Source organism: Elephantulus edwardii, unplaced genomic scaffold (assembly GCF_000299155.1).
Source record: "Elephantulus edwardii isolate Elephantulus edwardi_28Jun2011 unplaced genomic scaffold, EleEdw1.0 scaffold00026, whole genome shotgun sequence".
Lineage (NCBI taxonomy): Eukaryota > Metazoa > Chordata > Mammalia > Macroscelidea > Macroscelididae > Elephantulus > Elephantulus edwardii.
Genome location: NW_006399776.1, coordinates 22,847,073 through 22,860,489, shown reverse-complemented (window position 1 = coordinate 22,860,489; position 13,417 = coordinate 22,847,073). Strand labels below are relative to the sequence as shown.

Sequence of the window (13,417 nt, the reverse complement as noted above, 5' to 3'; positions counted from 1 at the left end):
TTTGGAAAATCAAAAAGGACAAACTCAATCATGATTTCTTAAGCTGAGAGAGCTAAACAAATTCAAGCCTTGAGTGGCAATACTTAAGGATGCTATGGACAGAATACTGAATGATCCAGGAAACATTAAAAGAAGATGGAAAGTGGAGGGAGGGAAGAAGATGGAAGGAATATACAGAGTCACTGTACCAAAAATAATTGGCTGACACAGAAATTTCAAGCAGCAGCATGTGATCAAGAAGTAATAGAGAGAGAAAAAAAAGAGGTAATAGCAATGAAGGAGGAAGTTCAGGCTGCTCTGAAGGACTTGGCAAAAAAATAAGGCCCCAGGAATACCAACTGATACATGTCAACAAACTGATGCTGCCCTGAATGTGCTCACCAGGTTGTGCTAAGAAATTTGGAGAATAGCTGTACTGAGTAGCAACGATGTTGGTCTAGAGACTAAGGTGCGCCTGATCAATGACTAAGGATGACAAGAAGAAGAATTGATGCCTTTGAGTTGTGGTGCTGGAGAAGAGTCTTGAACCTGCCATGGATCACCAAGAAAACAAATAGGTCTGTCTTGGAGAAGGTGAAACCAAGTTTCTCCTTGAAGGCTAGGATTTTGAAGTTCTGTCTCACATAGTTTGGGTATGTGTCCAGGAAGGACCGATTCTTGGAGAAGGACATCATGCTTGGAAGGGTGGAGAGACAGCGCAGGAGAGGAAGACCCCAGATGAGATGGATTGACACAGTAACTTAGGGCAGTGGGGGTAGGTGTATAAGAGTCAGTGAGACTGGCTCAGGATAGGGCCAACTTCAGAGCTATTGCACATAGGGTCGCTATGAGTTGCAGGTAATTCGACGCCATATAACAACAACAATATATTAACTTCTCAATTAAAACATTCTTTCTTCAGGACAGAGACTGTTATTGTTATGTGCTGTCGAGTTGCTTGCAACTCATAGCAACCCCTATGTACAACAGACCTAAAGCCTGCTCTATCCTCAGCCAACCTTATCATCTCTGTTGTACCTACCCTCTCCAAGGACTGATCCCTCCTTGCAACATGCCATATTTATCTTTACGTGTCCCCAAGGCACTTAATAAGTGCTTAATAGATGTCAATGTAAAACACTTCACTTCCAAAGCACTTTCTCAGCCATTATATCATTTTATCATTACCTCAACACTATAAGACTGGAGAAGCTAGAAATGTTGACTATGTTGCTTCCACCATTTGGCAGATGAAAAACCTGAAGCTCCCAGTAGTTCATGATCTGTCCAAGGTTACACAGTTCTTTAGAGACAGCTGGGAAAGGTAATTGCAAATGAAGGCTTCCAATTTTAAGGCTTCCCACTGCTATCCCTTTTAACTTTCTACCTGAAGACAGGCATCTGGACCTTTCACCTTTCCATTCCCCAAATACTTACGAGCTACCAGCTAAAGCTTTGTAGTATCATATTAGGAAACTTGACAAATCTGAGAGATGAAGAATTTCATAGATTTCTGATCAGCTGAGTCACTAAAGCATGCTTGTTCTTTATTCCAAGTGTCGTTTGTTAGGAACATTATGCCTAATACTTAATGATACTGCACTACAGAGCTGAGGAAGCAGAAATTATTTTTAAAAGCCTCTGAAAATGACAGCACTTTAATATTAAACATGAAAGGTGGCAGATGTTGAAGACAAAATATAAAATATCTGTACTGGATCAAACCATTCTTCTAGCCATTGGTAGCAGAATTCTCTAACAGAGAAACTCTATACTTCCCAAGATATCTCTCTCCAAGATTCCTTCTTCATCACCCCAGACTATCCAACTACTGCTTATCAGAGGCATATAATTTGATCAACTTGGTACAGTTTATTTTGCATCAAATAGTTTACTTTTAATTATCCATCTTTGACAAGATTCCAGTCTGCTTGAAAAAGAAGAAAATATTATGGATGGGCAACACTTAAGAGCCAAACTGGCTCAGAAGGTCACTGGGGCAGGGACAGAGACAAAACTGGCACCCCACAGCCTCTCAAAGAGGTGGATAGTTTACTTTTAATTATCCATCTTTGACAAGATTCCAGTCTGCTTGAAAAAGAAGAAAATATTATGGATGGGCAACACTTAAGAGCCAAACTGGCTCAGAAGGTCACTGGGCAGGGACAGAGACAAAACTGGCACCCCACAGCCTCTCAAAGAGGTGGAAAGATGCCACCAGGCTGTGTTGCTTCATTAAACTCTGTCATTCACCAACTGCTACCTTGAACAAGTCAAATCGCTTCTTTGTGTGTTAGTTTTCCCCTCTATAAACTAGGTATTGGCTGAAAGCAGACAGCACCACAGGAATGTGTTTCATTGACTATATAGGCATTTGAGTGTGTGGAACACAACACCTGATTGTGCTCATGCGTGTGACACCTATACTTGGATCAGGAGACAGTAGTCAGAATAGAGCAGGGAAACACTCCATGGTTCAGAATTAGAAAAGGAGTGCATCTGGGATGTGTCTTGTCTCCATACCTATTCAATCTATATGCAAAACAGATCATTTGGGAGGCTGGTCTTTTGAGAAGGAATGTGGCATCAGGATTTGAGGAAGACTCATCAACAACCTGCGTTATGGAGATGACACAGCCTTGCTTGGTGAAACTGAGGAGGATCTGAAGCACTTGCTGCAGAAGGTCAAGGCTGTAGTCTTCATTCTGGATTGAAGCTCAACATCAAGAAGACAAAAATTGTCACCACTGGGCCAATTGACAGCACCATGATAAATGGAGAAGAAATTGAGGTTGTTAACAATTACAGCTTGCTTGGTTCCACAATCAACACTCAGCACTAGCAGACAGGAAATCAAGAGACGAATTGCATTGGGAAAATCTATTGTCAGGGACCTCTCCAGATTGCTGAAGAGTAACAATGTCAGTCTAAAGATTAAGGTGCACCTCGTCCAGGCCATGGTCTTTGCAATTACTTGCTATGCATCAGAGGCAGTACATGACTAAGAACAACAGAAGAATTGGTGCCTTTGAGTTGTGATATTGGAGAAAAGTCTGACTTGCCAAGAGAACAAACACTTTCTTAGAGAAAGTGAAACCAGGTTTCTCCTTTGAGGCTAGGATTTTGAAGCTCAATCTGACATACTTTGGGCATATTGCCAGAAGGAATCATTCCTTGGAGAAGGACTTTATGCTTGGAAGGGTAGAGGGACAGCGCAGGAGAGGAAGACCGCTGGATGAGATGGACTGACACAATACCTGGGGTTACCTTCATTAGAAGGTAAGTGTGTCAGAGACAGTGAGATTGGCTCAGAATAGGACTGGTTTCAGAGCTATGCATGGAGTAGCTATGATTTGTGTGCGATTCAACGGCACCTAACAAAACTATGAGAGCCACTTCCTCCTAAGACACTGTAAGAAGTGAAAGAGGCCAAACAGACCCTCATAAATGTTAACAACTTGACTACCATTCTCTTAAGTTGCTTTTAACAAGTAGAGGTGGTATGCTTGCAAGGGTGGAGCCCAAGACCGGCCGTTGGAGAGCGTGGGAGCGCGCCCGAGGGGCGGGGCTTACCGTTCCCGCTCACGGGAGGCTCCGCCCCCTCCGCCCGCCGATGCGCCTGCTTCCGCCCTCGTTCGAGCCCTTTCCTTCCCGGGACACTCGCGCGCTCCCCCTTCTGCCGCCCCTGCGCCTTGCGCGGGGCCTGAGTGCGAGTTTCCGGGACCCTGGCGCGGGTGGGGTCCGGGGTGTAGACGGCACGGCCGGCCGGCCCTGTCCCATCCGCCAGCCTCGGAGGCCTCGACCGCCGCCTGGGGCGCAGGTTAGCTTCCGAAGGTCGCGGGCGGTGCTGCGGGGAGGCGGAGCGCTGGGAGGGTCCATCCCGTACGCCCTGGATCTCGGGGGCGGGAGCAGCCCTCGCCCTTGGGAATTTTTGGTGACCCAGACGGAAGGGAAGTGGGCGCCGCACAGCCCTCTCCACATTTTGATTCATCTCGAGCCCTGTAAGGGTCACATCTTGTGAAAGTACCTGTAAAATCAATTTAACGTTCATTGTTGCGTGTAAAGACAGCTCTAAGAATTTAAAAGACGCTTGAGTCAGAACATATAAATGCTTGGGTCCCTGTAGGAGCGTTTTAACACGTTTGAGTGCAGAGGGTGGAGAATCGAGCTTGATTGCCGCCACCGTGCCCGCCCTGGAACGTTTTAAGAGTTGGGGGAGAATCCCCATTGAAAAAACAGAAGTGAGCAGTTCTAAAAAAGGAAGAACAGCTGATACTGGGGGGGGGGGAGTTTGAGTCGGGACCTTCGTGTGTAGAATTCGTCTGCAAAACTTTTTTTGCGGGTTTAGATCAGTGATAAACAGAACTGTTAAAATGTGCTTAACTAAGTGGCTTTGGTTGGCATGTCGATTATGTTATTAATTCTTAATGGCCCATTCAAGGCAGGAATTGTTATCTCAGTTTTGCAGGTAGGAAAAAGTTTGGCACAGAAAAGCGTTTTCCTTAAATTCTTGCAGAAGCAATGGCCAAACTGCAAATTAAGGCCTAGCATTCTGACTTCTCAACTACATCCCCCTCCAGACCATGTTACAGAACAAATGAGTAGTTACTTTGATGTTACTCATAAAACGAGGGAGTAAACCAAATGTTCTGTGAACATGAAGTGTTAAATCATAATAACCTTCAGTGTCTGTTCTTTGAGAGGCTCAGATGCCCTTTGGAGTTTGATGGAGAGATAGAAAACAACATTTAAGGGAAATTTTTTGTTTCCTAAATCTAAACTGCCTATGTTTACTGCTACCCCTTGTGTTGTCAGTCTTTTCAGTGTACTCCATAATCTATCAAAAGAGACAGCCTCTTCAGCATTAACTACACCTTTGCTTTTACTGTGGGCACACTAACCTTACTGCCAATCTTGTCATACTTTTTCTTCTAGATACTCTTGACTGATGCTTTTATGTGAAAACGAGTTGTTTTTAAAATATGGAATGATTTTTCACTCTTAGAGGACAATTACAGAGTTAATGATCAAAAACTACCAACAGATCTCAGATGAAAGGACTCATTGAAGAAGCTTTGAAGATTTGTGGAATTTCAGGCTTAGCTGAGTTATTTGACTATAGGGGGAAAATAGCAGTTCCCGTATAACTAGAAAGCAACAGCTCAATTTTAACTTAGGTGTGATGGGGAAGTGAAGAGCCTCTAATTTAGACTCCAGTGAAAGAATTTGCCCTCCTATGAAGGCTTCATTTTGGAACACTTGTAGTGGAAGCATTTATGTACTTAGGATACAAAGTGTTTTGCTGCCTGTGAGTCTATCCATAAAACCTGCTTGGGACCCAGGATGTGTGAGATAACTCTTCTCTGTAAGAGGTACCCTGAGATTCCTCCCCAGCTGGTGAATAACAAATTTGAACCTTTGGTAGTTTTTTCCAGAGTATCTAGCCAGTTGATTCATTCTTTGCTTTCTTTCACTTGGTTCCACAGTTAAAAAAATCTCAAGAAAATCAGATGGCTTCTGGTGATTTCTGCTTACCTGGAGAAGAGATGAAAATACTTCAAGGTAAGGAGAGCAGTTGTAAGAGGCTTATTTAGAGAAGCTGGATCTAAGTTCTTGCTTTCTTTAACAAAAAGAACTTAGAATGTTCAACTGTATGTTTCATAGAAGTATTAGTTAATATACCTAAACATTCCTGGACACTTTCATTTTGGAAAACCTTGACCCAACTCAGTGTCAGCTTGTACCCAACCCAAATCCATTGCCATCAAATTGATTGCAACTCCCAGCCACACTATAAAACAGTAGAACTGCCACAGTGTTTCCAGAGCTGTAAATCTTTATGAAAGCAGACCACTTGATAGTTCTGCAGAGTGGCCAGGGGATTCAAACAACTGACATTTTGGTTAGAAGCATGATGCCTAACTCACTGTGCCACCAGGAGTCCTTGTATAATGCACTAAAAAGATTCTCCCATACTGCTTTAGCAAACACGACAAGTCAGCCAGCAAATTCCTTAACAATTTCCTTTTTATTTCTGCTATGATTGTAAATTATTTTTTTCTCTTAGATCTTTCCATGTCTTAAGTCCTAGTGCATTTTGAATTCTTTATTTTTTACCTTTAAGAACTTTAATCTTCTATATTTTGAATATTTCCATTTTGAACCCTTCAGTACTTGGATACCTACTATCAAGTCTGCTCCCATCACTTTGTGACCTCATGTACAAGGGAACAAAATACTGCTGTATTCTTCACTGTCCATCCTCAGGTTTGGTTGCAGATTGTGCCATTGTGATCCATATAGTTTTCATTGGCTGATTATCACTAGGCCTTTCTTCCTAGTCCATCTTAGTCTGGAGTTCCTCTGAAATCTGTTTAGCATTGATTCCCATGACAGACACATGGTTGCTATGCAGAAGGTACATTGACCCAGGGTTGAACTGAGGTGCTCTACATGAAAAGTGAGTTTTGCCTCGGAACCAACATTTCTCCTTTTCAATAACCTTAAAACCCACACCCAACCCATTGCTGCTTTTGAGTCACTTCCAATTTCTAGTGGTAATCCACCACATTTCCAAGGCTCTTAATCTTGAGAGGAGCAGACTGCAAAAAAAGGAGGTATTTCTTCTATTTGTGTTTGTTTCAGGTACCAGGATAATAAATACTTAACTAAGTATTAAGTATTTATATTTTGTTGTTGTTTTAGCATTTTCATGGCTAACTCACACTGACTGTATTAATGTAATAAAAAGATCACTAAAAAAAGTATTTGTTATTCTCCAAAAAATTTTTGGATATGATGGTGCAAAGAATAGAAATCTGAATAATTGGTAAGTAGGAGTGAAACAGATGGAGCATATGGGAAAGGAGATGAAAAGGAAGTGCTTTGATATAAAAAAATAACCGGATTTGAATGTATTTCATCCTTTTCTCTTTCATTTACTGCCATTCTAGTGAATCCACATGGGTTATGCTGCAGCTTTATTTTAATAGTGAAGGTTTGGTAAACATAAGTTTTTTTACTTGCTTGTAACAATAACTTCTGAAAGTTTTACTATGTGACTAGAGAACACATCCAAAATTGAAACTTAACATGTTTTGTTTTTCTTCCTCATGAAATTGTTAGTCTGTGTAAATGAGCCCTTTGAGATATTGTAGTGGTCCCTCCTAAATGGTCTCTTACTCTCAATTCTTTTTAATACTGTCTAGCTACATTTCTATTTTCTAAGATTTTAATTTTATTAAAAGACACTCTTGTGGCACAGTGGTTAAACACCTTGTTGCTAAATAAAAGGTCAGTGATTCAAATTTACCAGCTACTCCTTAGAAGAAAATAATCTGGAAATCTACTTCTCTGAAGATTACCAGCTGGAAACTACTGTGTAGTCCTGTTCAGTCATAGAAGAGTTGCTATTAAAATCTACTCAGGGAGCTCTGGCGGCCTAATGGCAAGAAGCTATGCTGCAGTCCCAAAGGCATATGGTTCGAATCCACCAGAATTTCCCCTGGAGAAAGAGGGGTAATCTCCTGTTCCAGTCAGATCCAATTTGACAGTATACAACAATGGGGAAAAAAAATAGAATCTACTCAATGGCACATAACAAAGACCCAATGATGTCAGTCCTTGTATATTACATATCCACCTCCCACCTGTCAGTTTATTGTACTGTAGTAACATGTGTTGCTGTGATACTATTTGAGATCCCAGCAGGATCATCTATGATAGGCAGGTTTAAGTGGTGTTTTCAGATTGAAGTAGACAAGAGAGAAAGTCCTGATAGTCTACTGAGCTAATGAAAATCCTATGAATCATAACAGATTACTGTCTGATATGGTGCTGAAAAATTAGTTGGTAGGCACTCAAATTACACACAACAAAATCTGTTTTAAAGCTTAGAGAGAGTTTGAGTGATTGGATAGTTATTCAGTGTCAGTTGGAGATTAGGACTAAAACATTCGAGTGATTGTGAAGATGGACCAGGCAAAGTTTGCAAGACCAGACAAAATTTTGTTCTTTTGTATGTGGAGTCACCTTAAGTTAGAGCTGACTTAATAATAGCTAATAACAGCAACAATATTAAATAGATGCTGGTTACATTGAGTATTGTCTCTAGTTTGTTTATAGATACTTTAAACATAAATATCATTAGTTTAAGAAATTATCTCTCCCAAAAACTTGGGGTTTTTTTGCGAAGTGAGTATAAATTGAGGTATGCACAGTTATGTTAAATGAAAGCCTGTCCCTTTTGCTTTTTTCTCTCTCCTTAAGTATGCAGCAAACAGCTGCCTCCTTGTAACTTGAGTGAAGAGGACCTGTTACAGAACCCATACTTTGGCAAGCTACTACTGAGTCTTTCACAGCATATGGATGAAAGTGGTTTAAGCCATGCCTTGGCAAAGGAGCAGGCTCAGGTAAGGAGATGATGGAAGGAAGGGAGAATCCTCCCTAGAGAGAGATACTTCAATTTTTTGTTTCCTAGGCATGGAAAGATATTCGGCTGCATAAGACATCATGGTTGAGGTCAGAGATTCTGCAAAGGGTCATCCAAGAGCTACTTGTGGACTACTATGTGAAGGCACAAGACACAAATATAACCTCCGAAGACAAGAAGGTAAGACAGAAGAGTTGAAGTTAGGGATTGTTTGTTACCAGCTTCAGATTTGACTGGGCTAGTTGTAGCTTTGTCTGATTATCTGATCCATGGGAAACAGGACCTTTCAGCAATAAGTGAATAAAAAAAATGAAAAGAACTGTAATTATGAGAAAAGTAGGTGTGTTGTAAAGAAAAATTAAAAAAGAAGAGGTATTCACAACTTAGGAGTTATCTGAAAGGAATGACATGTTTGATGACTTAAAAAATGTATAAAGGACTGGATGTGAGGATGGAGGAGGTGGAGTGGGAGGATATTTATAATACCTTTTTAGTTTTTATCCTCTCTTTCAGTTTCATGAGACCCTTGAGCAGCGGCTGCTAGTGACTGAACTGACACGGCTCATAGGTCCCAACCAGGAAAAGGAGATGCCTTCATTACTTGGACTGGAGAAAGCAGACCTGCTGGAGCTCATGCCGCCTTCAGAGGTTGGGGCAAACAGACGAGGGCCAAAGAAATAAAATGGCTTACTATCTAAAAAAAAAAGATTTGTTGAAGGGAATTTTGGTGGCCTAGTGGCAAGAAGCTGCACTGCAATCCCAAAGGCATGAGGTTAGAATAATCCACAAGATGCTTCACTGGAGGAGGGGTAATCTCCTCCTGTGCCAGTCGGATCCAGTTCGACAGTACACAACAACAACAAAAAGGTTAAAAAGAAAAAAAGGATTTTTTAAACTGTTTTCTGTAAAAATGATACACATTCATTGTGATCAAAACTTGAGTAAGAAAAATATTATACAAAAGAAAGTGAATTCTCAAATCTTACATGTAGAAAAAAAAATTCATTCCTGTTGAGGCTGAACCATCTAACTGTCAATGGGTTTTCAGAAGCTGTAAATCACAGAGGAGGAAATTGTGTATCTCCTTCCTGAGAAGTGGCTGACAGATATGAACCACCACCCTTGGGTTCGCAGTGTAACTCCCTTACCCGCTAGGTCACTAGAGTGCCCTGTAGAGGTAGAATCATGTACAGCTTCACATAATTGTAGTATACTTCCCATGCTTGTATAGAGCATATAATCTGTTTTCATGTTAACATTTTTGGCATTTTTCATGTTAATAAATAAATGTAAATAAGATAATACCTCTTAATGTACTCATGGCACAGTGTACAGGCACATAGTGCCGGTGTTCTTTTATCATCAGTATAAATCACAACTAAGATTCCGTTGTATGAATGTAGCATAATTTTTTTAACCTTATTGATAGACTTTAATGTTATTTTCAGATGTTTACTGATAAGAACCTGCTAGTTGATATGTAGCTTTGCTTTTATATGACAGCTTTTCTAGTGTTGGTATTTAGTAGTAGGATCGCTGAGTCAGGATATACATATGTAATTTGATATAAATGCCAGATAGGTCTCCAGAAAAATGATCCTGATTCTCCATGTTTTCATCAATATTGGATCTTGACAAGAGTTTTCATCTTTGCTAGTTTGAGGATCTAAAACTTAGATTTTGCTTTGTATGTTTTGTTGTTGTCATTGTTAAAATTGAGATTATTATCATCTATCTGTTGGCTGGATCTTGCTGGTTTTAAGGATTTTATTTGCGTCTCTTTTCACTTTTGTGGCTGGAGGACTTTATGTGGATGAGAGCTCGACTCCAGCTCGAAGTGGAGGAGCAGCTCAAGAAGAAGTGTTTCACCCTGCTCTGCTACCATGATCCCAGTTCTGGTGAGTGATGCTCTTTCTGCTCTTGGCTGGCCTTCAGGGGTCCCTGGCTGCTGATTTGAAAATAGTTGGTATATTAGAACTTTCAGTTTGGGTAGAACTGGGGAAGCTTTGGAATTACTCATTGTTTGTTCCCCTATAGGTGGAATAAAAGAAGGAAGGAATTTTTTTAAGCACTCGTTTTGTTTGGCAAGGTGGTAACAGGAATGTTCTAGTGTTGCGAGAAAGTAGTTCTTCTTAGGATCAGAATGGCACAAGGAGGGAAACTGAGGATCACAGGTGTGCCTTATATCTTTACTTCTATAACAAGAATTAAGAGACAAATCTACACCTAAAGATGAGAATAAATAATTTCATTTTGATGAAACCAAGACCTAACACATTGCTGTTTAGTTAATACTTGTAGCAACCCTGAAGAACAGTGAAACAACTTCATAAGGTTTCCAAGGTTGTAGTCTTTACAGAATAGACTGCTGCATTTTTTCTCCTATGAAGCAGCTTGAAGGTTTGAACCACTAAACCTTTGCCTAGCAACCAGATTTTAACCACTGTGTCACAGACGTCCTAATTTTGAGAAAAATATCTTACTAAACTCAATTTATTGCTGTTGAGTCATAAGTGACCCTCCAGCTAGTTTTCAGAGGCTGTAAATTGTACAGGAGATTGTCCATTTTTCTTCTGCAGAGCAGTTACTGGATTTGAACTGTCTACTTTTGAGCTGGCATTGCAACTCCTTACGCTCTAGCCCACCAGAACTTCATATTTTTTTTTAAATTATGGTAAAATATATATAACAAAAATTTTAACCATACAATTCTGTGACATTTAATTACATTTACCATATTTTACAGTCATATTATTGATATTAAGTACATTTACCATATTGTACAGTTGTGTCCAGAAGTTTTTCATCATCTTAAACAAACCCAAAACCCTTTGGATAATAATTACTCCACACTTCCCTTTACCAAAGCTTCAAAGAAAAGTCTGAAAGAAGGCAAAGTTAGATATATAGGATTAGATATAGGATTTAGAAAAAAATTAGAACCCCACTGCTACTGATGCAATCCTAACTCACAGCAACCCTGTAGATCTGAGTGAAACTGCTCTGTAGGGTTTCCAAAGTTGTAATCTTTTTTTTTAAAAAATAGAGCCTCCGTACATTTCTTTAATGATATTTTTAAAGAAGTCTCCCTTTGGTCTAGGGGGACAGTGTGAGGAAAGCTTTGATGTTTTATTGGTGACTATGTTTAGGGAGTGTGGCTACTATAGTGCGAGGCTGGTTTGAAATCTGTACGCTTACATGATTAACTCATTGCCACATATGTAATACAGTTCACATGCTGGTTACATACTAGAAAAACCTGCAGCCTTCAGCCAACGGTGGGAGGGCCACTTTCTCCTGTCCATTTGGAGCTGAGGCCTCAGGTCTGCAGGTGTTGAGGCTGTGATCCCAGTTGAACCTTCCCCTGGAGGATGGCCCTGGCCCTGGCCCCACTCCAAATCATATGACTCAAAGTTGTAATCTTTATAGACGCCAACTGCCACATTTTTTTAATCTATCTTTTGGTTTATAACCTGGTACTTAAACCATTATACTACTAGAGCTCTTAGTTGTAGGATACTCAACTCATTGCTATCAAGTTGGAACTGACTCATAGCTAACCTTCCAGTGAGTTCTCAGAGGCTGTTACTTGCTTGAGATGAGATTGTCTTTCTCTTGATGCTGCTAGTGAATTCCAGCCACCAGTGAGGCACTTTTGGGTTAGCATCACAATTACTTATGGACTATTCCACCAGAGCTCCAGATATAGGATAGAGACACTGAAAAATGCTCTTAAATTGGCAGTAGTGGTTAGAGTTTTCCTGTCTAGTCTTCTGTCTCTGTCTAGATGCAGACAGCGAAACCCTGAAGGCAGCAAAGATGTGGAAACTAGCTGAGGTGTTGAAGAGTGAGAAGCAGCAGTGCCAGGACACAAAGAGCCAGCAGACAGAGCGAATGGTGCTGTTGGAGAAGCAGAGTGCTACCTACTCCCAGGTTTGTCAGGGCAGAAGGCTAGCCTCCCCTCTCCTTAACCATGACCATTTGGGGAAGGTAATTTCTGATCTCTCCCAGTTTTCTTATTTGAGGGGTTGCTTATCAATGTGTAGGGACTCTTTAAAGGTTAAGTGGTTGCTGTGGAGTTAGTTCTTACTCCATAGTGACCCCATGTGTGTTAGAATGAATCCCTATAAGATTTTCATAGACTAATTTTTCAGAGGCACATTCTGGTGGTGTAGTTCCTAGGGAGTTGTGCTATTAACCAAAAGGCCACGACTGCTGGTTTGGATCCACCAGCAGTTTTGCTGGAGAAAGTTGTGCTGTGTCCTTCAATGTGATGTACAGCCTCCAAAACCTCTGAAGTGTCAGCTATGATTCTGACCCAACAGCAATAAGAAAGAATTTTTCAGAAGTAGATCACTTAGCTGGAGAAACTCAATATCAGCTGTGAAAACTAGTCCAGGAGCTGATTGTGGAACAGACCACCAACTACTCATATGCAAGTTCAAGCTGAAGCTGAGGAAAATTAAACTGAACCCACAGGAGCCAAAATATGACTTTGATTTCATCCCACCTGAATTTCAGAATCATCTCAGGAACAGGTTTGAGGCCTTAAACACTAATGAGCGAAGACCAGATGAGTTGTGGGAGGATGTCAGATGTATCATCCAGGAAGAGTGCAAACGGTCATTACAAAGACACAAGAGGAAGAAAAGACCAAAATGTATGTCAGAAGAAACTTGGAAGATTGCACTGGAGCGTAGAGAAGCCAAAGCACAAGGAAGAATTCAAGATACTAAAGTGCTGAACAGAAGATTCCAAAAGGCAGCATGGAATGATAAAGCAAAATATGATAATAAAATGTGCGAGGAGCTAGAGTCAGAAAATCAAAAGAGCCGAACTCATTCAGCATTTCTTTTTTTTTTTTTCATTCAGCATTTCTTAAGCTCAAAGAACTGAAGAACAAATTCAAACCTCGAGTTGCTATAATCAAGGATGCTTTGTTGTTGTTATGTGCCATCAAGTCGCTTGCAACTCATAGCGACCTTATGTACAAGAGCTCTATACGCT

At 40.6% G+C, this 13,417-nt stretch overlaps 1 protein-coding gene across 1 annotated transcript in view; it reads left to right on the top strand.

The window, feature by feature from the left end:
- The first annotated feature begins 5,489 nt into the window (after positions 1-5,489).
- HAUS4 (HAUS augmin-like complex, subunit 4) overlaps positions 5,490-13,417 on the top strand; it is an 11,532-nt gene continuing 3,604 nt past the window's right edge. The window contains exons 1-6 of the mRNA XM_006883302.1: positions 5,490-5,541; positions 8,248-8,390; positions 8,459-8,590; positions 8,924-9,058; positions 10,212-10,308; positions 12,198-12,343. Of these exons, the coding sequence (XP_006883364.1) occupies positions 5,490-5,541; positions 8,248-8,390; positions 8,459-8,590; positions 8,924-9,058; positions 10,212-10,308; positions 12,198-12,343 (705 nt within the window). The remainder of the gene's footprint in view (positions 5,542-8,247; positions 8,391-8,458; positions 8,591-8,923; positions 9,059-10,211; positions 10,309-12,197; positions 12,344-13,417) is intronic.